The 22,720-nt window shown below is 51.6% G+C and overlaps 1 protein-coding gene across 3 annotated transcripts in view; it reads left to right on the forward strand.

The window, feature by feature from the left end:
- Positions 1 to 22,720, forward strand: part of SH3RF1 (SH3 domain containing ring finger 1) — a 162,420-nt gene that overhangs the window by 136,230 nt on the left and 3,470 nt on the right. For all 3 annotated transcript variants that reach the window (XM_068552924.1, XM_068552923.1, XM_068552926.1), the window contains exons 8-11: positions 951 to 1,121; positions 3,786 to 4,042; positions 4,814 to 5,118; positions 14,970 to 15,268. In XM_068552924.1, coding sequence (XP_068409025.1) covers positions 951 to 1,121; positions 3,786 to 4,042; positions 4,814 to 5,118; positions 14,970 to 15,268 — 1,032 coding nt within the window. The remainder of the gene's footprint in view (positions 1 to 950; positions 1,122 to 3,785; positions 4,043 to 4,813; positions 5,119 to 14,969; positions 15,269 to 22,720) is intronic.

Here is a 22,720-nt window from a genome sequence, read left to right on the forward strand (position 1 = left end):
GGGTCGTATACTCGGTCGTGCGTGTCATTCATTAGGAAACGGAAACTAAGTGGGTCTGAGGATGGGCCACCGGGCAGCCGGCCTGCTGAGTGTGGGTCTTCCCGGCCTTCCTCCGCCACTCTTGCCTGGGCTTTGTCCCCACCTTCATCCCCTGCATAAGGGTGCTCGGGGACAGGGAGGGGCCGAGCAGAGGCCAGACCTAGCAGAGTGTGCGCGTGAAAAGCTGCAGGTCCCCCACCGTGAGCATCCGGAAAAGTCTGGACATTATCCGGTTCCGGGGCTCCCCGTGGCCGAATGCAGCTCGGCATCGGAGGCTTTTCCCCTGTGTGGACTGACCCAGGAGTCGCTCGGAGCCTGGGTCACGTGGCCCGCCGATCTGCGGGCTCCGTGTGTTGGGGCACAGTCCCGCGCACGGGGGAGCTGTTGGGGGGCTCTCTGCGATCTGCACTTGCCTTGCCTTTGACTCTTGCAAATTCAGTGTCTTCCCTGGCTGAGCGCACGGACGCGGGTGCGGCCGGCCTTCGGGCTCAGCCGTGTGCCGAGCTTCCCAGCGGGATTTCGGACCGTATGTTCCTGCCAGGGCTGCTCCCCAAGTCTGACCAGGGCCATCTGAAGGGCTCAGTTTTCCCAGTGGGCACCTAACGCCCCACAGCAGGCTTGCACCCTGGGAAGCTGCGTTAATTCCTTCGCACCCACGAGTACCGTTTGGAGGGGTCGTCGCCTTCACACCGGGAGGACCAGGTGGGCAGTTCTGAGTCAGGAGGCCTCTGCCTTTTCTAGGTAGGTGGCAGTTCAGTGGACAGTGGCCAAGGCTGCCCACAGCTTGAAGGATTGTGCGTTCTGTTTACTTTTGTATGAAACATCCAAGGCTTCATGCCAAAGAAGGGTTTTGAGCATTCTGGGGTCTGTCTGTTACTCAGCTCGAAATCGACTGTTTTTTCCTCTTCTAGGTATGTTGCCATTTATCCCTACACCCCCCGGAAAGAGGACGAGCTGGAGCTGAGGAAGGGGGAGATGTTTCTCGTGTTTGAGCGCTGCCAGGACGGCTGGTTCAAGGGCACGTCCATGCACACCAGCAAGATAGGGGTCTTCCCTGGCAATTACGTGGCCCCCGTCACGAGGTAGGGCTCTGAGTAAGTGGTTGCTGAGTCCTAAACAGAGAAGCTCTGTCCTTTCCCGTGGTTTTCAGCCTGTCCAAGATTCCTCCTCCCATTACAGTTGCTTGTTACACAGCCGACGTTTTAAAGATCCCTATCTGTATTTGCCGAAATCCCTTCTAATTCTCAAAATTTTAGCTTACTCTTCACATGGATATATGTGAAATTGTAGGTTTCTCCCAGTAAATGTACTGGGTTTTAAATTACTTGCTTTAAGTTACATGTGAGAAGACTCAACTACACCATTTTCAATATTTTTCTGCTAGAAAATTTAAAATGTAGCATTTAAATAAAAGTGATATTATTAATACTCTTATGTTTATGTGATGCTGACGAGATGCCAGACACGCAGATTTCTAAGTGCGTTACACACGTTAATGCCACGTCCTTAAACAGCTCCCTGATGTATGTGCTGTTGTGATCCCCACTCAGCAGTTGAGCACGTGGAGGTGGAGAGGTTAAGCAACTCGTCTGAGGTCACCTGGTGAAGAGGTGCTGAAAGCCAGCCATTTATTCCAATAGCTTGGCGGTCACCTCTGAATTCTCACAATTATTTTCTGTAATACAGTCAAGAAACAGAATTCCTTCGGTATGACATAGCTCCTTCACCCTTCTCAGATGAGGGCAGTTTTGCTCCCCAGGGGAATTTGGCAATGTCCGGACACTTTTTTTTTTTTTTTTTTTTTTAATTTTTTTTATAGACTTTTACTTTTTTTTTTTTAAGTATTTGTTTATTTATTTATTTATGGCTGTGTTGGGTCCTCGCCTCCGTGCGAGGGCCCTCTCCAGCCGCGGCAAGCGGGGGCCACTCTTCATCGCGGTGCACGGGCCTCTCACTATCGCGGCCCCTCCCGTTGCGGGGCACAGGCTCCAGACGCGCAGGCTCAGCAGTTGTGGCTCACGGGCCTAGTTGCTCCGCGGCACGTGGGATCCTCCCAGACCAGGGCTCGAACCCATGTCCCCTGCATTGGCAGGCAAACTCTCAACCACTGCGCCACCAGGGAAGCCCCCGGACACATTTTTGATTGTCACGATGCGGGGTGGGAGTGCTACTGGTCTCCAGCGCACAGAAACCAGGAAAGCACAGGACACCTGCAGGGCACGGTGCAGCCTGCACAGGAAGGAGCTCTCTGGCCCCAAATGTCACCAAGGTTGAGAAACCGTGTTTGAGGGCAGTAGGAAGCAAGAGCTTTAGATGTATAGATATATAGTCTTCAGTTTATTTAAAGGTAGTCCCCTTTCTGGGCACTGAGGAAAGTAGCTTTGGAATGAATGCAGTGACCTATAATGGCATCATCATTGAGGAAGCCCCAGTTTTGGGCCACCTGGCTCTTCATAAATGGTCCAGCTTAACTGTGTTAAATCATTTCTCAAAGTCCCTGATTTTAAGTAAATAGTTTAAGGAACTGACATGTTGTCAGCGGTTGGCCTTGATTCAGAGGCTGGCCAGCAGCCTAATCAAATGAAAATCTTTCTCTTTGCAGATGGTGACAGAATGTTAGCTTTCATTTGACTTGCAGATTTTTCATCACTGTAAACCTTCTTCTCGGTATATGTTAAGATCTACATTCACATCCAGAAGACGGCAGCTAGATCTTCCCTGGTGGGAAGAAAACAAACAAAAAGCCACAACAACTAAGGGAGATAAACCAAGCAACAACAAAACATCAAGTTAGTGAAGGAAAACATTTTCATAAGATTCAAATACAAATTATCAAAAAGTCTCTGGAGAGACACTTACTGACAGTAAATCCTCTGTTATTCCTCACAGTAAATAATAAGGAGGTTCAAGTTAATGAAGTATTCTGCTTGGTAGAAAGTTACTATCTATAGAATTGTTGTTTAAATGAATTTAGAATATTAAAAAAATATGTTACATAAAACTACACTGAACCTAATTTAGTTAAATTCAACCGGTAAATATTTGTTTACAGCTGGCTGTACCCCTATAACTGTGCATGTACAAGAGGAATGGAAAAGAACCATTGCACATGGCCCTGCTTTCAGGGAACTGAGTCAGGAGTATTTAATTTTACTGAGTCAGGAGTATTTAATAAGGAATTTACTAAAAAATAACACATCGTACTTTGTAATCAAGGGTCATAGAAGGAAGAAATCCACCTGAAACAGAGTAGAATCCTGAGGTCTTAGGCCTGAGCCTTCAGCCAGGCTGCTGGGAATGACAGGATTGAAACATGAATGAGATTAGGGTAGTTCGAAGGAAGCCAGAGGGGACGTTGCAAAGTGTGTGCGCACACACACGTGCACACGGGGCAGTTAGGGAGGAGGGCAGGGCACGTGAACACAGCCATGACCACATAGACACTGTCATCTAACAGACCAGCTTCTCCAGGGCCCGGAAGCTGGTGGAGATGTTTAGCTTCAGGTGGGAGCTGAGACCAGGAACTGTGTGTCCTTGAGCAGAGTGACATGTGATTTTCTCCGACTCAGTTTCCAGACCGTTCTCCGCCTCAGGGCCATCGTTCTCTGAATCTGCTCTTCTTACCCTTGGGCGGGTAGTTCCATTCACTTCCCAACGTGTTCTGTTTTTAAGCTCTGCATCGTTATTCTGGTCGCCAGTTGTTCTGTCTCCCGTCTTGCTGATGGGCTGGGCTTCTGTCTCGGCAGGGCGGTGACCAGTGCTTCCCAGGGTAAAGTCCCCGTGTCGACCGCTGGCCAGACAAGTCGAGGGGGGGGACCGGCCAGCCCTGCCCCCGCAGGAGCGCCTGCCCAGAAGCCCCCGGGGAACGGCATGGCCGGCGGTCCCGGGGTCCCCACTGCCGTGGTGTCAGCAGCTCACATCCAGACGAGTCCCCAGGCCAAGGTCCTGCTGCACATGTCCGGACAGATGACCGTCAACCAGGCGCGCAGCGCTGTGAGGACAGGTAGGGGGGCCGGGCTGGTGGCACCAGGAAGGGGGCCCTGCCCGACATCAGACCTTTTACAACAGATGCTGAGAAGGACAGATGGAACGTTAAAATAATGAATAACGTTGGGAGACAGGCAGGCACAGTCTATTCACAGCCACTCGGCTCCGCCTGCCCGGCTCGTGAATTCAAGCCTGATCTACAGATGGAGGGTCTGAAGGAAATTAGGTGGACCCTAGCGATGTCGATAGTACTTGAAAATGTGACTTCTGTGCTCGAGATCAGATGACCCCGCGTCCCGCTGCTGCAGCGGCGTGGCGCCCTGAGGATCGCCGTGCTGAGCGTCTGGAACGAGCTTCATCACAGCTCTGTTTCAGGCCCAGCCGGACCTCACATAGCTTGCTGCTTTCTGTAGCATTGAGAACCTCCCAAGAGTCTTAGGTAACGGTGGTGGAGAAAACTGTTCAGGTCTATCAGAATAGCCAAAGGAAGGAAAACGGTGAATGAGCAAAGGGAGAATGATGATACTAAAAAAGCTCTGGGGCCAGCCTGACCTGACCCTGTAGGGGTGTCGCTGGGTCCCTGGGTGAAGTGGGCTCGCAGGCCCTCAGCAGACTTGGGGCTGATGTGGGATCTGGAAGGGGGGTGTCCAGGGGCCCCGCCAAGACTAAGTAAGTGCTCCTAAACCACCGTGGTTTCTTACCGTTGTGGCAGGCGGGCTGGTCTGGCGCGGGGTCGGTGAGCAGCATGCGTCCAAGTCACACTTTGCTCTTCTCTCCCGTCCTCCAGTCTCGGCACACAGCCAGGAGCGCCCCACCGCGGCCGTGACGCCCATCCAGGTTCAGAGCGCCGCGGGGCTGCCCCATCACCCCCTGGCCTCGCCCCAGCCCCCCGGCCCGATGGGCCCCCCTGCCCATGTGGCTGCTGGCAGCCTGGGCCGGGCCGGCGCCCCCCTGGCCTGCGCTGCGGCCCCGCCGAGCCTCCCCGCCGCCTCCCTGGAGACCGAGCCCGGCGGTCGCCCAGTGACCATGCTCCCCGGGCCGCCCACCTCTCCCGACAGCGGCTCAGCGGCCAAGCCAGACAAGGACAGCAAGGTGACCACCCCAAGGGCCTGCCCGGCGACCGGGGCCCGGCTCTCTGCGGTTAGACCCTGGTGTGGGAAGTTGGGGTCTGCCTCCGGGGGCTTCCACCCCACCCCCTTGCTGACCTTAACTCCTCCTGTTTAGTGAGCTTTGCTTCTGGTTAACAGTTCTGCAGAAATGTACTTGATATACTAAGGGCTAGAAACGGTTGATCAGAAGTGTTACTTGTGGATTTATTGTTCCTACACTATGTTTGATTATAATCTGTGCGGATAGTTTTTCTCTTGACTTGAAATACAGGGGGGAAATTATTTTCTAAGTTGATAGATCTTTTTAAAACCTCTCCTTTGGGCCTGAATTTGAAAGAAGATGTAAGTGGGCAGCTGTGTTTGAAAGACTAACTTCTGGTTGCGTTTGGAGACAAAGGAAATGCCTGGTGATTAAATGTGCACAGAAAGAGCAGAGTGACAGCAGATTCTGCGCAATTGTATTGTAATCATGACTTTCCCCCCAGTGTTCGTGCCTTTTCCCCAGAGCTGGCCTGCAGCTCTAGGGTCATCACCAGGTTCCGTGGTCATGTATGTCGCTCTGTTTAAATGGTTAGGGAAGCCTGTAAGCAGGGGTTTGTAAGGAAATAAACTTTACAGGCTACTAAAAAGTTAATATTTAATTGTTGAGTTAACATGAGTGTTTTTGCAAAAGATTGGTATCTGTTCAGTGTTTATAATTAACTACGTTAAACTTGTACTCAAGCTGACATGGTCAACTTTGTCAGTATCTTCAGAAGAATTATTTTACAGTTTAGATTTGAAGGTTCCGGGACGGTGTGTCAGGGCCATTGTCACGGAGGAGAATAGACTCTTCAGCCGCAGGCCTCCCAGGGAAGAATTCATGGCATCTCTGAGGCTGAAGCACGCCTGTGCTAGACAGAATAATGGCTCCCCAAGGATGTCCGTGTCCTGATCCCTGAAGTTGGAGAATACGTTTCCTTACATTGCAAAGGGGATCTTCTGGATGGGATTAAATGAAAGGTTTAAAGATGTTTGAATTATCCGGGTGGGCCCAGTATAACCACAAGGATCTTCATATAAGGGAGGGAGGATCAGGGCCCGAGGAGATGTGAGGCCGGAAGCAGAGAGCAGAGTGACCTGAGGAGGGGACCACAGGCCAGGAAATGCAGGCAGCTCCTGGAACCTGGAAACGGCAAGGAAACATTCTCCCCTGGTGCCTCCAGAGGGACCCAGCCCTGCTGACACCGGGTTTTTGCCATGAAGTTTGGGGTGATTGGTTACAGCAGCAACTGATAAGGCCCTTACGTTTATCCTGCTGAGTCCCCATCCTTGACAAGTGGCCACTGGCCTCTGCTTGGACCCCTGTGGCCCCTGTGCCCTGGCTCCACGGCATCCTTGCCGCCTTCAGGAACCTCCAACTCGGAGAAAGTTTCTTCAGCACACACCTGTCTTCTGTGACTTCAAACCCTTGCTCTGTGTTTTGAGGAGATACATAGAAAATGATGATCTCAGTTCCTTGGTGGTCCAGTGGTTAGGACTCCACACTCTCAATGCCAAGGGCCTGGGTTCAGTCTCTGGTCCGGGAACTAAGATCCCACAAGCTGTGCAGCAGGGGGAAAAAAAAAAGAAAAAGAAAAATGATGATCTCCTTTCTACATGACCCCGGGTTATCTTCTTTTTTGAAAGGTTACGCTCTACGGATTTTTCCCCTATTCCTCATGTCACAGATTTCAAATGTCCCTTTCTAAATCTGCCACCTCATTTAATGTTCCCAGCTCGCTAAAGAGACTGTCCCAGTCACTGTAAACTCAGTGATCCCATGATTAGCATGAGGAGTGTCACTTTGCCCCCATTGCTCCATCCTGTTGCCCAGGACATCCAGGGGGAGCTGGACGGATGCCAGATGAGATCTGAGCGTCTCTCATTCTTCCATCCAGACTGTTCCCCGGCTGCCCCATCGTTTCTGCTGTAACGGACTATAGCCAGCCTCTCCTGGCAGAGACTCTTCCTCGATCTCACTTCCTTTCCTAAGTCAACCTTTCATCGAATACACTGTTCTAGGATTTTCCAGATGGTCTGCAAGGCGTGTTGTTGTCTTCTTTATGAAAATGAGGACTAGACATGCCCTTCTTTGGCCTGTTGCGTTGACCCTGGTCCCAGGTTCACCAGGATCGGTCAGATTATTGGTTGAATTTCAGCTGTTCATTTCCTCTGTCCGCTGGGGTGCATTCAGCCTGTGGGGAGGAGTGGTTTGATCTCTAAATCCCAGTCTCCTCCCCCATTTCCCTCCTGTCAAGGGGCTTTGTTCTTCCTTTCCCGTTGGAAGGTGGCCCTTCCCTTTCTTCCTGTGTCTGAGGACCGCCATCCACCCCAAACGGCAGCTCCGCGTCTCTCTTGTTCTTCCTTCCTCAAGCGTAACTTTAAGCAGCACTCCCTACACACACACACACACTTCTTTTTTGGTCATTAGCATTTTTGCCAGTTTAAGCTCATTCTGGCCTTCAGCTTCTTGAATTGCCACGGCTGTGATATGTTCTTCTTAGGGCCCTTCTCCTGATCTTTTTGTGGAGTCCTTTTGGCCGCTTCCTGGGGCATCACATCAGTGCCTTTAGGTGCCTCTGCATTTTCATCCGCTGAGGTAGTTCGCATTTGTGTGCTTAGAACCTCATTCTGGAAAGCCCTCCCATTGCTCTTGAAGCATCTTTCCTTCTCAGTTTCAGGTCATGTGTATATTTTCTTGGAACTTTTAAAATCAGTTCTTTTACACTTCAGAGTTCAAGCCTGACCACGGGCAGTCTGTCTTGTGGGCACTTACTTCCGAGTCCTCACCAGCTGGACATCTCTGCCCCTGGGCTCTGCCTTTCCCCCAGGTGATCAGAGTTAGACCCTACGTTGCAGTTAGCTCGGCTTTCTGTGAGATTAAATTATCAGCAAGTCGGGGACTTCCCTGGTGGTCCAGTGGTTAGGAATCCGCCTTCCAGTGCGGGGGATGTGGGTTCGATCCCTGGTCGGGGAACTAAGATCCCACATGCCGCGGGCCAACTAAGCCCGAGCGTCGCAACTACTGAGCTCGCGCCCTAGAGCCCGTGCGCCACAATGAAGAGCCTGCCCACCACAACAGAAGATCCTGAGTGCTGCAACTAAGACCCGACGCGGCCAAATACATAAATAAATAAATATGAAAAGAAAATTATCAGCAAGTCAAGGGAAAAGTGTATCCGAGATTCTAAGTGTATCAGAGATTCTAGTTTTAGTTGGGACTTGCAGCCACTATCTAGGTTTCTGACAATTCCCTCATTATTTCTGTCTTCCTTGTCCTTCTGTGATCGGCCTCACCCATGTACATAAGCTCTCCCCCAGATGAGGGCCCATCCATCGTGCCCTTCTCTCTGCACACGGGGGCCCTTCGGGGGGCTGCCAGGCTGCCCCACATGGCGGGTCACTCCCACGTGTGCTCAGAGCTGTTCCTCTTGAACAGTATTTTGTCTGGAAGTCCTCGCTCACCAACTCTCAGAAACGTGTTTTTGCCCCGACGTGAAATCTCTAGCTAACTCTGTCGGTAACTGTGTTGTGTGGTTTGATAAATAGGTGTTGGAAGCTCTGTCATATGTTTCCAAACATCATCTCAGTTTGTTCTTGTTTGAAACTCTGGGCATTTCTACCACTGTTTTTCTTCTTTCTGTAAGACCTCTGACAGCTTTTACGGTTATCAGTTTAACCACTTATCTGGACATTTTTCTAACTTCATGCTCCGTTTAAAGGCTTCATTATTTGATCAGCTCGTCTCCAGGCAAATGTATTTCTCAGTCCTTATGAGATACTCATGTATATGTATATACACACATTTTTTATTGTTTTCTAGTTATAAATTTCTTTAACTTCTGCATATTTATTTAGAAGTTAGAGAAGATCCAGACATCTAAAACCTAAATGTGATCCAGGGTTTCAAAGAAAACCACTAATATGGTGGTGTAGAAATGCTTTTTTCCCCTAGATACCAAAATATAGCAAATATTACTTTGGTCTATTAAGCTTTCATCTAGAAATAAAATCTTTTTCATTAGCACCAATTATGTAATCGGCTGTTCTTATAAACTCTGAGTTCTGTTGAAACATAACTGAGGCATTTAAAAAAATGTAACAGTTTGATTTGAGCAAAATTCTGTTCAAATCAGGCAGTGCCACAGTGGGAGTGGTCAGGAGACACCCGCCAGGAGCTGAGGGCCAGGCTTTTATAGAGAAGATGCAGAAACAAAGCAGGGAAATTATGTGATTGGCTACAGGTTAAGTGTCACCTTATTTGGGGAGGACCGGTCCTCTGTGACTGGTTGTCCTGGGTGTGGATTTCTCAACCCTGAGGCGTCTGCAGGCGGAGGGCTGGTTTGCTTAGAGCTTGTCTAATGGCCTCTAATTAAAGCCTGATGGTTTAATTAGCTCAACTGTCCTAATCTCACAACAGGAGAAGAGAAGAATCCATCTCTGATGCCCTCCTCTTCCTTCCGCCCACCTCCCTAGTCCCTCAGGTGCTGGGAGCAACTTCCCCATATTGTCCTTTGTTCCCAAGCCCACCAGCTGAGTGGTGCTGGTCCCCAGGCTCCTGGAACATGTCCTGGAATGTTCCTGGAAGGTGGCTTTCCTCCACGTCCAGTTTAGTGCCCCAGATCCCTAACAACTGTCCCCTTCTTCGTCACTGTGCCGATGCTTGAGGACCCTTGCTGTTATTCTTGGGTTTCCTTTTTTTTTTTTCTTGTTTTGAATTTTATGTTTTGCCCTCTGGATCTTAGTTCCCCGACCAGGGATCGAACCCACGGCTCCTGCACTGGAAGCGCGGAGTCTCAACCACTGGACCACCAGCGAAGTCCCATTCTTGGGTTTCTTAACTGGAGCATCCATCTAGGGTTTCAGTGCCCGTTTCCTTCTCTCCTGAACACTCGTCCTGAAGTCCCTGCTCGTGGCTTTCTTTGCTCCTCGATCTTCCTTCCTCCCAGCTCGTGTTTCACTGTCAGAAACAGGGTAGTCTGTGGCTTGGCTGTTTTGTTGAAGCAGTTTCGTCTGAAACTGTTTTGTTGTCTTAAGGAGAAGAAGTTCCCTCCCTGCCGAGTGGTCTGAATCACAGTTCCCGCCCGCTGAGCCGGGTCTGGAAGGTGCAGACCCGCCCGCAGAGCTCGGCCCCCTGGCCTCTGTGGCCTGCAGCCCGGGTGGACGGTCCCCGGAGCAGAGGTGCTTCCAGAGACGTGGCCGCACTGAGCTCACCGGAGCGGAGGGCGGGCTCGGGTGAAAGCCCACGTCACCCCTGACAGTGATGACCACTGGTGAGCCTTAGGCGATGAGGACAGTACTGATTCCTGTTCCATCAGGTGGGTGTCAGGAGCAAGCGTGGAGACTTGTAGAAGCACTGAGCAGGGTTCTTGAGCCCAGTGGCGTGTAACCGCATCTGGAATCTCACATGGCCTTTCCCTCTCTCCGTGCACGATGCCTCTTGAGCCGCGCGTCCATTGGGGCCAGCACCCCGTCGTCCTCCCCCGGCCCTGCTGGGTTTCCTGTGAGCACCTGTGTGCCTGCAGGGCTGCGTCTCTGGCGGAGGGTGTGAGCTTCTTGCTGCAGGTTCACTGCTGTGATCCCAGAGCCCAGGGCACTGAGGCATCACATTCGATGCTCAGTAAATACTCGCTTAAAAAACGAGTGATTATCATCAGACAATGGTGTGAATTAGGTGTCGGAGGTGCCTTACCCATGAACAGCACCTCTTATCGTTGGGAGCCTGACGACGTAGATTTTTGATACCAAAGGCCCAGAAGACTCCCTCTTGCTACGTTCTCTGTGCATCTCAGGGCACAGCAGACCAGACAGGAAGACAGGCTCGGGTGTGGGTAATGGTGAGTAGTTCAAATGCAATTTATTTCTGCTTGGGAAGGAGCTCGGGTGTGGGTAATGGTGAGTAGTTCAAATGCAATTTATTTCTGCTTGGGAAGGAGCTCTGACATGGCGTTTCCATAGTGTCCCCAGCCTCTGCAGTGTGACTAATACAGACTTATTAACTTTAAGTTCAGACATTATGTTTATATATGAAACTCTTTCTGGCTATCTGGTGATGATTTCCTGACCCAAATAGCTTTTTGTTTTCATATGAGATGTGATTTTAAATGATGAAATCTTCTGAAGAGGAATTATGACTGCAAAAACATTGTACGTCTAGGAATAGTTTCTTGGAAAAACCCACAGGAGAAGAATTATGAAGATTTATGTTAAAAGATATGCCCTTTTCTGTGCATGCTAACATGACATTTTAAAAATTGCTTTGCTGAAGTGTAGCTGTTATTAATTCATCCGTAGTTTTCATTTCTGCTGTTGTATTTTGAGAAACAAGGGTGCCCTTAATGATACATGTCTGAGTTTGCAAAACTCTCTCAAGAGGCTCAGTGTTCTGCTAACATGGAAACACTGGAATATGGTATTCACAGCCCGGCTCCTGGACCCGGGGCAGCGTCCCTCCATGCCAGTGCCCCATCCCTGCCCGCATCCCCACATCCCCACCCACCCACATCCTCATCCCCATCCCCATCCCCCACATCCCCATCCCCATCCCCATCCCCGTCCACCATCCCCATCCCCATCCCCATCCCCCACATCCCCATCCCCATCCCCATCCCCATCCCCGTCCACCATCCCCATCCCCATCCCCATCCCCCACATCCTCATCCCCATCCCCCACATCCTCATCCCCATCCCCATCCCCATCCCCATCTCCATCCCCATCCCCATCCCCCACATCCCCATCCCCATCCCCATCCCCGTCCACCATCCCCATCCCCATCCCCATCCCCATCCCCGTCCACCATCCCCATCCCCGTCCACCATCCCCATCCCCATCCCCATCCCCATCCCCCACATCCCCATCCCCATCCCCCACATCCTCATCCCCATCCCCATCCCCATCCCCATCTCCATCCCCATCCCCATCCCCCACATCCCCATCCCCATCCCCCACATCCCCATCCCCATCCCCCACATCCCCATCCCCGTCCACCATCCCCATCCCCATCCCCATCCCCATCCCCCACATCCCCATCCCCATCCCCCACATCCTCATCCCCATCCCCCACATCCTCATCCCCATCCCCATCCCCATCCCCCACATCCTCATCCCCATCCCCATCCCCCACATCCCCATCCCCATCCCCCACATCCCCATCCCCGTCCACCATCCCCATCCCCATCCCCATCCCCATCCCCCACATCCCCATCCCCATCCCCATCCCCCACATCCTCATCCCCATCCCCATCCCCATCCCCATCTCCATCCCCATCCCCATCCCCCACATCCCCATCCCCATCCCCCACATCCCCATCCCCGTCCACCATCCCCATCCCCATCCCCATCCCCCACATCCCCATCCCCATCCCCATCCCCATCCCCCACATCCTCATCCCCATCCCCATCCCCATCCCCATCTCCATCCCCATCCCCATCCCCCACATCCCCATCCCCATCCCCCACATCCCCATCCCCATCCCCCACATCCCCATCCCCATCCCCCACATCCCCATCCCCATCCCCCACATCCCCATCCCCATCCACCATCCCCATCCCCATCCCCATCCCCCACATCCCCATCCCCATCCCCATCCCCATCCCCATCCACCATCCCCCACATCCCCATCCCCATCCCCATCCTCATCTCCACCCCCACCCCCATCCCCATCCCCATCCCCGCCCCATCCCCATCCCCTCCCCACACATCCCCTGGAAGTCACTGGAGCTGCGTTTCATGTGTGTGACCCTTTAGAGGAACAAAGTCATCTTTCTTCTTAATCACTTTCGAGGCTGTTCCCCGAGAGGCATCCAGTTAACTGTTTTCCTGGCATCGGGACTGAGCTTTTAGGAAGAGTCTTTAGCGGTGGTTTCCTGAGACTGAGGTTATCACCGGCCTGTGTTCTCGGTAGACCTGTGGGGCCCCGGGGCTCTCGTGTGCCTCCTGATGTCCCAGCGGGGACCGCTGAGGACCTGCAAGGCGGGACGTTCTTCCCAGCTCATTGATCGGCCCCGAGACCCCGGGCTCCCTCAGAGGAGGGGCAGATGTGCCCGCAGGTGTGTCCTTCCCCCTCACGGGCTGCCGTGTAGATGGAGGCACCATTGCCCTGTGGAGTGCAGACTGTCCTCTCCTCCTTCCTCAGCCCTGGGTCCGGCCAACTTGCTTCCCATCCCCCGTCCTCTGCCAGCTCATCCGCGTCCTGCTCTCGGCACTGGCGCCGTAGGACATGCAGGCTCGGGTACCTGGCCAGGGATGTGGGACTGTTCACTGCAGTGCACACATGGCCCTACGGAAGGTGAAGGGGTGAAGCAGAAGCCAGAGAGGTGTGGCTGAGGCCCGGCCTGACTAAAGATGCGAGAGAACCTTCCCCAGGAGGGAGGGGAAGGGGTGGGGGGCTCATGCGCCAGCTCTGCAGCCTGAGCCCCCGACAAACAGAAATGGTCCAGCAAGCCCTCCCCTCCCCCCTTCATTCCTGCCCGGGGTGTTACAGGTGCTGTGTGCAGCCATAGCTAAATGGGGCCTGGGGGTGCAGACCCCCTGGGATGCTTGTTCATCTGATACATGATTACTTTTGTTTCTTCCTCTTTCTGCCAGCCTGCCTCTAATGAAACTGTGTTATTATGCCTCCCCCAAGGGACTTTTACTGAGTCTGAACTAGCTCAGTATTCAGGAAAAATTACTCGGTGTTCTATCTCCTTAAGGGCCCCTCATAATTCTGCTTCCCTGTTAGTAGACCTTAATAATCCCAATTTGCCTAGAGAGTGTTCTAAAGAATTATTTTTCTGCAGTGTTCTATTCTCAGGCCATGTTTTGAGTCAGAGGACCTGATGATGTAGTTGACATCTTAGTAAAACAGTTTAAAGTGATGATTGTTAACCTATGCTTGGGCATCAGAAGAACACTGACACTTGGGGTCTGGGTACGGAGGAGAGCCAGCCCTCTATCTGGTTTCCTAGCAGAGCAAAGACCAAAAGCATCAAGAGAGACCAAGAGCCACGAGATGGCTTCTGTGAGATGGCTAGGAAAAATTCTTATTTGTATGCTTGCTTGCAGAAAAGAGACATAAAAATGTTTATTATACTGAAGCTTTTTTTTCTAATTTTGTGGAGTTGTTTTTGGCTTTTTAATCAAGGAAGTACTTGCACAATAGAAATGGTTTGACTTCTGTTATTATTGGTTTGTTTAATTTCATCAGGGTGGTGACAAGTAAACACTTGGATCAAAACATCACCCATCCCCTCCATGGACTTCCCTGGCGGCCCAGTGGTTAAGACTCCGCGCTTCCACTGCAGGGGGCGCGAGTTCAGTCCCTAGTTGGGGAACTAAGATCCCGCATGCTGCGCGGCTCAGACAAAAAAACAAAAAAGGCATCACCCCTGTAAATGATAAGCGTCAGGTCTGTGGCTGTAGAAGTGGGAACAGGTTTATGCTAACTCAGCACACAAGAATTAGAGCTAGGGTTGGCAGAATTGCAGGAAATTAAAGCCATAATCTGAAATTTCCATTTTGTCCTGAAGTGCTACTTTGCCTTCACCAGGCCTGGGAAGCGAATAGGTGGGATTTGGGTTTCACATTGTTTTTCTCTGCTTGTCTTACCTCCTCCGAGGAGGGTGCTGATGAGCAGGGGAACGTCCGGAACTAGGGAAGAAGCCCGGGCAGGTGCGGGGGAGGCCAAGGGCAGGTGAACGCGCGGCCCCCGCGATCCGGACCGAGAGTCCCCAGACACCCACAGGCGCCCCTCGAAGGCTCACATCGGAGCTTCAAACTGCAGCAACAGAACCATGTCTTTTTGACTCACGTGCTTTTTTCTTTTTTCTAGAAAGAGAGAAAGGGGCTGTTGAAGCTGCTCTCCGGGGCCTCCACCAAGCGCAAGCCGCGGGGGTCGCCGCCGGCCTCGCCCACCCTGGACGTCGAGCCGGGGGCCGAGCTGCTGCCCGGGGCCCCCGGCGCCCCCTGCGCCTGCCCCGGGCCCTGTGATGCCGCCGCCCCGGCCCCGGCCCCCGGCCCGCAGCGCCGGACCTGCTCCCTGGACTCGGCCCCGGTGGCGCCACCGCCGCGGCAGCCCTGCTCGTCCCTGGGCCCGGCGGCCGGCGACGCGAGGCCTGCGGTCTGTGAAAGGTGAGTCCGCGGTCACGGCCGCCGGGGAGCCGGCAGGTCTGCGGCGTCCGAGGGGCCTCACGTCTCCTTCGCTGGGTCCGTGGTGACGGCCAGCCTGGCCCCGGTCCCCCTGGGGTGACGGGCTCCGCCTCTGCCGTTCGCTCCGTGTTCTCGCCCCGCGGGGCTGTGACCCCCTTTCCGTCCGTGTCTCCAGCACTGTCCCCGACGGGGCTGTGGGTCGCCGCCGCCCCGGCCCCGCTCCTTGCGTTCCTCGTTCAGGGCCAGCCCTCCGCCCTCGTTTCATGTTTGGCCTTTTCGTCAGAGGTTCAGGTCACCACCTGCTAGTTGTAAAGCACCTGGAGGATCTGCCCCCTCACCGTCCGCTTCAGATTCTTCCTGAGCCTGAGGGCGGCCGAGTTCTCCCGGCCTGACCCCCTCCTGACCCGCTGACTGCGTTCCGATACCCGCAGAACGACGAGCCCCATTCCGTGACTGTGGCCCTGAGTCACCGTAATTTACACACGGGAGCCAACGTGTCTGATTCCGCTGCTGGGGCTCTTACGAGCGCATTAGGAGAGAAAACCTACTAAATAAGACAAAAGCCTACTAGGATCGTATGAGTTAGAAACACGGCACAGTTCGTTGCCCGGGAAGACACCATGAAGTGCACTAAAAATAGGGGACTGTTTTCCCATAACACAGAAATATATAAATACGTGCTTTAAAAGGTGCCGTCTGTCTCTGTAAGCTTTATTCCCTCTGTCCCTGCGTCTCATAAACAAAGCAAATTTCTAGTTTGTGGAGGTGTTGCCTTTGGGGCAGCATTTTCTGTTACTTATTCGAAAACTACTATAAAGTGTTATACTTTGAAATGACTTAAATTTACCTTAGCTCTGTATTTCAGATGAACACTTGTACCCACCAAAATCTGAGGCTTTCCTTCAGACGACTCGGGGGGCATACTTTATTACTCAAAAATAACCTGGGAAAGAATTCGTCAAACAATCTATGCGCCTTGAGTACAAAGTACACAGTTTACTGTGTACTTTTATGGCAAAGTAAAATAATTTCTTGTATTTCTGACCCTTATAAAACCAGTTTTGAAATGAGACGTTACCCTAAAAAGTGTTCCTGTCCCGCCAATAAAATCGTTGTGTCTTTCCCCTCATCTGTCGGGCTCTCAGTAAAGCTTTGAAATCCTGCCCCAAATTCACGTCATTCTTTATTCTGAGAGTCTCACTCTTCCCCGCGGTGTTTCTCTGCTTTCCAGCGCTCCCACCTCTGTGCCAGTCCAGCAGCTTGTTTCCTTTCTTTCAGTCCCAGAGGCAGCTCCTCACCTCCAGGCACTGATGGGCAGTTTCCCCCCTGAGCCCTGAGCCTCCCCCTCTCCCCTGTCATTTGTGGTGGCGGCGTGACTGTTTCGAGTGACACTTTACTTCCCCAAGCACACGTTCCTTTCCAGACGCCAGATGTGCCCGGTCTGTGAGCTTCTGCATCCCAGCCCCTTCCTCTTCAAGGAGCTCCTTGCTCACAGCGGGCTCCTGCTGTCCAGAGCGTCTGCAAAGGAGGGGCCGCGGGTGCAGGCAGGTGACAGCGGTTCAGGGGCAGGCTGCCCCCCAGACAGGGAGCGGGGAGGATTTACGGATGGGACGGAGGGGGCACGGCGTGCTGGAATCCTCTTCCGGGTGTTGTATAGCACCATTTCCATCTTTACAAGTGGGAAAGTGCTCTTGGGAGAGAATTTCTGCCCCGCGTTTATATTTTTATAATCCACGTGCTTACTGGAATATTGAATATAATAGCCAACCTGACCGACTTTACCCAGCCCTTTTGCCTTCATACAGCGCGGGTGATGTTATGTATCTAACTTGGATTCTTAGGTCTGCCTGACTATAAAAACAACAGGAAAACTGTGTGGAAACAAGTAGAATAGGAAAACAGTCTATTATCCTGTTGTCCACTGGGAATGAGATTTTTTTGGTTGCTCAGAAGCTACTGAGGACATCATTTAGGGATTGATTGTTTCGGTATTTCAAAACTTTCAACATAATAAAAAAGTACTTCATGCTAAAACTGCAGGGAAGATTAACTGTCACATCAGTCTAATTCAGGAAGCATTTCAGGATCTCAGAGGCCTCGATTCACGATCTAAACATCACGACTCCAGCCCCCGCAAAGCGCGGAAGCCTGAGGTTCTTTTGGTAGCATTTTTCCTGGTAGAATTTCACTGAAATAGTTTTCAGTGTCTAACGTCGGTCCAGTATGAGATAGGATTCATCTACAGATGGGAATGAGAACAGGAATAAAATTTTCTCTCAAACCATGACCCTGCCCCAGAAATCTCAAATGAAAGAATGGGACCAGGGTGCCCAGTGCTGTCAGGGGGAAGAAGCATTCTCAGGACAGAAAGACAGAAGCATCTCACAGTGAGGAAGGAGGGGCCTGGAGGTGTGTTGACAGATCTTGGTGTCAGCTGAGACTGTTCTCTGAGGAACAAAAGGATTCTTCTGTGTTCGTTAGAGACACTGAAGAAAACAAGCAAGAAATGTTATATCCTGGAGGCAGAACAGAATTGATGACAGTGGAAATAACAGAACAGATGTTTTAGGCTCTCTATTTTGGAGGGACTGGGAAAAAAATAATTAGGAAATTGCGAAGAGAAAGTAGAAATGAAATATTTCAGAAGGGATGGCAAATAAAAGAAAGGGCATGTGACAGTTTTTTTTCCTACTAAAAAAAAATTAACAGATAAAGGGCTTAAGGAGACACAGCAAGTCATCTCTGTATATTTTTAAGTTTAGGAATTAAACTGATAACCACATACCTATAAGCCCATCTGCTAAATTGGCAAAGAACCTCTGATCTTTGATGAGGGATTATGCTAGAATTCTTGGAAACATACAAATTGGATAGAGAGAGATTTACAGAAAGGCGGTCGGGCTTAAACAGCATGATTAATTTGAGCCCGTGACAGTGAACCCACTGGGTGAAGCAATGGACATAATTCACTCGGACTTCAAGCAAACTACAAAGCGAGTGAGTTTGGTTTTGCCAGTGAAGTACTTAATTGGATAGCAGTTTGCTGTCGCAACTGGCAGAAAGCAGTGAAGGGCACCCCCAGGCCAGGGAGCTGGACAGGGTGCTTCCCAGGGTCACAGGGGGTGCAATTTGGGCTAAACCAGGAGAGGTTAGAAACAAAAATGCACAAACTACAGAGAACATGAGAGAGACCAGAAAAATTAAGGAAATAGAAAATCCGTGCTAATAAAAGACTGCAAGTGCTCATCTAGTCAGAAGCCAGAATACCTTAGCCCAGAGCGGGAAGACTGCCCTTGGGATGTCAGTGAAGCTTCTTTATACAGCGAGCGTCTTTTTCTCAAATTCCACCCTGGTCATTATCACCAAAAATTCATTTAGTGTCACACAGCCAGCAAGAGGCCGAGGCCAATTTAGGGCCAGGTCTGTGAGCCACTCTGTACGTCCCACAGTGACCCCAGGGCTCTGTCCAGACGGGGTAGGAGATGCATCCCAGCAGCCAAGCACCGCGCAGCTTTGGATGGTTTTTCCTCTTTCTCGCTTCCTTTCTTGCTTTCTCTCTCTCTTGCTTTCTCTCTCGCTTTCTCTCTCTCTCTCTTTCCCTTTCCCTCTCTCTGTTCCTCCCTCCCTTCCTTCCTTCTTCTTTCTTTCTTTGCTTTCTTTCATCTTTCCATTAATTTTTAAATTCACTTACCATAATTTTTAAATTGTGATCAAATACCATTAAAATTTACCATTTTTTCCAAGTGTACAGTTCAGTAGCATTAAGTACCTTCACATTGTTGTATAACCATCACCACTGTCCATTTCTAGAGCTTTTTCATCATCCCATTCAACACTAACTCCCCGTTCCCTCCTCTCTCAGCCCCTGACAACCCCCATTCTGCTTTCTGACTGTATGAGTTTGTTGTGCAAACCTCGTAAGTGAAATTGTATATTTGTTCTTTTGTGTGTGGCTTATTTCACTTAGCATGATGTTTTTAAGGTTCATCCACGTTGTAACTTGTGTCTGTCAGAATTTCATTCCTTTCTGAGGAGCTCTGTCCATTTAAAATGTAGTTTTCCTGTACGATCAGGACTTTTATTTTTGTCATTCGGCATGCTTATTAAGAATGACCACATGTATGTACTATGCTCGGTGGTGTGAGGTGTGTATGGTGAGTTTACCATCACTTCGCCCCTGAAGCAGCTCATGTTCTGGCCGAATGAATGAGGCAGGGATGCAGCTGGTGGTGATGCAGTGTAGACTGTGCTAAGTGCCGAAGCTTCTGGAATCTGGTCAGGTGTGAAGTTACCTGCAGCCGCGGGGCAGGTGGGAGCCAGGCTTTGAGAGGCCAATCAGGCGTGGGCGGGCACGGAGGTTGTCTGAGAGAGTCCCCAGGGGACCACGTGAGCCAAGACATGGGGTGGGGAGAGAGGCCACGCCTGGGGGAGTGTCCCCGTGTGGAGGCGTGCTTGGCACATTTGTGGGGATAATAGTAGCTGTAGCTATAAAGAGAGATTGAGGCTGGTCACCGAGGGCTTCACACACCAGGCTGGGGAATGACCTAACTCAGAGGCGCTGGGAAGCCGTAAGGAGTTTTGAGCCAGAAATAGCTACAAATAGAGCTGGCAGTTAAAGTTAGTATTTCGGTTCTTTGCAAAATGGAATGGGGACGGGAGATGTGAGGCGGGAGGACAGGCAGGTTGTTTGGTCAGGTGGGAGGGGACACAGCGGCGTGGCCGGAGTGCAGACTTGGAGGTGGACCCCAGGTCCCGTGGCGGTCATGGGAAGGAAGTCTGGCCCCTGAGGCTCAGATCAAGCCCAGCATCACCCAGGGGCCCGGCGGCTGTGCTCACGTCTGCCGGGGGTTGCCGAACATCCACTTGGCAAAGCTCCTCCGCACCTGAGCCGGTGGCCGGCTGGGCCCATTGTTGGCCTTGAGCGTCTGCATTGGAAAGCTGGTGCAGACCCCCTGGAGGCCAAATCCAGCCTCCGAGCAGAGTCTCTGCAGAGTCTCTGCTGCACCGGCTGGTCTCCCTACAGCCCCAGGTGGCAGTTCCCACTCATATCCGCCCTGGAGGCCCGTCACTTAGTGGTGAACATCCACTGCCCTGGGGGCTCGGCAGGAAGATGGTGGTCTTAGCCTAGCAGCAGTTCTAGTTCAGAAAATGTTTGACAAAATTGGTTTAGTACAGTTTTTAAAATGCAAATATTAAAACTATTCACTTTTTTCAAGAAATGTTTTTGTTCCATTTCACCTGTAAGGCAGCTGGCAGAGGACCAGTGGGGATACATTTCATCAGAGAGCTACTGTGAATATGATTTGAGTCACTTGTACGCTTCTTTCCATAATTATAAAGCTTTGCTCAAATTTCGACGTGCCCCAAGTGGCAGCATGGATTTTTTTTTTTTTAATTTTAAATATTTATTTATTTATTTATTTATTTGGCTGCATCGGGTCTTAGTTGCGGCACACGAGCTCTTCCTTGTGTTATGCAGGCTCCTCTAGTTGTGCTGCGCGGGTCCCAGAGCTCCAGAGCACACAAGCTCAGTAGTGGTGGCGCGCGGGCTTAGTTGCTCCGCGGCGTGTGGGATCTTAGTTCCCCGACCAGGGATCGAACCCACGTCCCCTGCATTGGAAGGGCAGAGTCTTAACCACTGGGCCGCCAGGGAAGTCCCGGCAGCATGAGTGTTTACGTGGATCTTCAGCCTGTTGGCATCAGAGTTGAGAAGTCTTCTCATCTGGATTCCTTCCTTCAGATTAGTCCACAGTGGGAAGCTGTCAGAGAAGGGGTTCCAGAGCCCTAACTCTGTCGTTCTAAAGTTTGTCAGTGTGTTGTGAGGACGTTCTCCTTCAGGGTGTGGTCTGAGTCGTTCCCGGGTAGAAGCGGCTGTCGGTCACGTCTTCGTTGAAGAGCCAGGCCCCCGCCCGCTGTAGCCTGAGCCACACGATAGTGCTGGGGGCTGGCACTTGGGCCGTCAGCTCTGTGACAGACACCATCCTGCGTGCGTCCCGCCTGTGTTCTCCACACATCACCTGACGCTACCTGCTCCGGCCCCTGCAGTCCTGCTCCACAGATGAGAAAACCGAGGCCCGAGCGGCGATGGCCGCCACAGTGAAGCTGCTCTGAATGGCCCCAAAGGCTGCGTGGACCCCCAGGCCCACTTCTCCCACGAGGCCAGGCCTCCCCCCCTCCTCCAAGCTTGATTAAAGCCTGTCAGTACTCGTGTTTCAGTTCTCTGGACCTTTCTTGGAGATAATCAGGCAGCCTCCGTGCCATGCTTCTGGTCCAGAGCCTGGAGGATAGTTTGGCTCCTGAGCCCAGGATTGCTCGGGAATGGGGGGGGGGGTGGCCCCTGGGCCTTTGCAGAGATGCCTTTTTTAATAGAGTCATCGCCTGGGGCTGTTGCTCAGGTCTTCACATGAGTGGATTCTGGTTTTTATGGAATGGAGGCTGGTGAAACTAGCAGTCTTCCGAAAGGACTGGGCCCAGATGGCTTTCCTGAGTTTGGGGCGGTTCTGTAGAATGGGTTCTGATGACCAACTTTTCACCCATGACGTTCTCTACTTGCTGTTAAGAGTAATTCCTGTGAGGCTGTAAATTCATTCTCTGACTTGGAGACCCAAATGAGAGTAGAAACTCAACCACTTTTGTAGCTGAAGACTAATTAGCATGAGACAGGGAGAGATTATTTATTAGTTATCTTTTGCTGTATAACACATTACCCCCAAAACTCAGTGGCTTAAAATAACTGTAAATATGTATTATTTCATAGTTCTGTGGGTTGAGAATTTGGGGATAGCTTACGTGGGTGATTCTGGCTTAGGCTATTTGTTAGGATGAGTGTCCAGATGTCAGCCTGAGCTGCAGTTGTGTAAAGGTTTGACTGGGGCTGGAAGACCCCTTTCAAGGTGGTCCCGCTGGCTTATGGGAAGAGATGTCTTTTACCGGCATGTAGTCCTGTCCACAGGGTGATGCGTCAGCTGACAGTGTGGGACTGGTTTCCCGGGAGACAGCCGGGTGGGAGCCGCACGCCCGTTAGGACCCCACCTCAGGACCTAGAGGCCGTCATTGTCACAGGACTCTGTTGGAGTGGGCGGAGAGCACCCACAGTGTGTAAGGCAGCTCACCTCCCTCTGGCTTCCCTGGCTCCTAACCATAATTTTGCAGAAGGAAACGAAGAAGCATGGAAGCAGGGGGTAGATGACCTTAAACCAGCAAGGCTTCTGGAATCTTTCAGTAATAATTACATCTTTTCCCACTGATACCTGAGTTGAGAACCAGTGGAGAAACGGACACAGATGTCAGACCAACTGAGTTCTGGATGCCGGCCTCCTTGCTGGTGGTGGTGGATTGAACTGGTGGTCTCGGTCCTCCCCACCCTGTGTGGACCTTGGGACAACTTGCCCCAGGGAGAATTGGGGTGTTTAGGGCAGGATTTCCTTAGTCAGC

Source organism: Eschrichtius robustus, chromosome 10, assembly GCF_028021215.1.
Source record: "Eschrichtius robustus isolate mEscRob2 chromosome 10, mEscRob2.pri, whole genome shotgun sequence".
Classification (NCBI taxonomy): Eukaryota; Metazoa; Chordata; class Mammalia; order Artiodactyla; family Eschrichtiidae; genus Eschrichtius; species Eschrichtius robustus.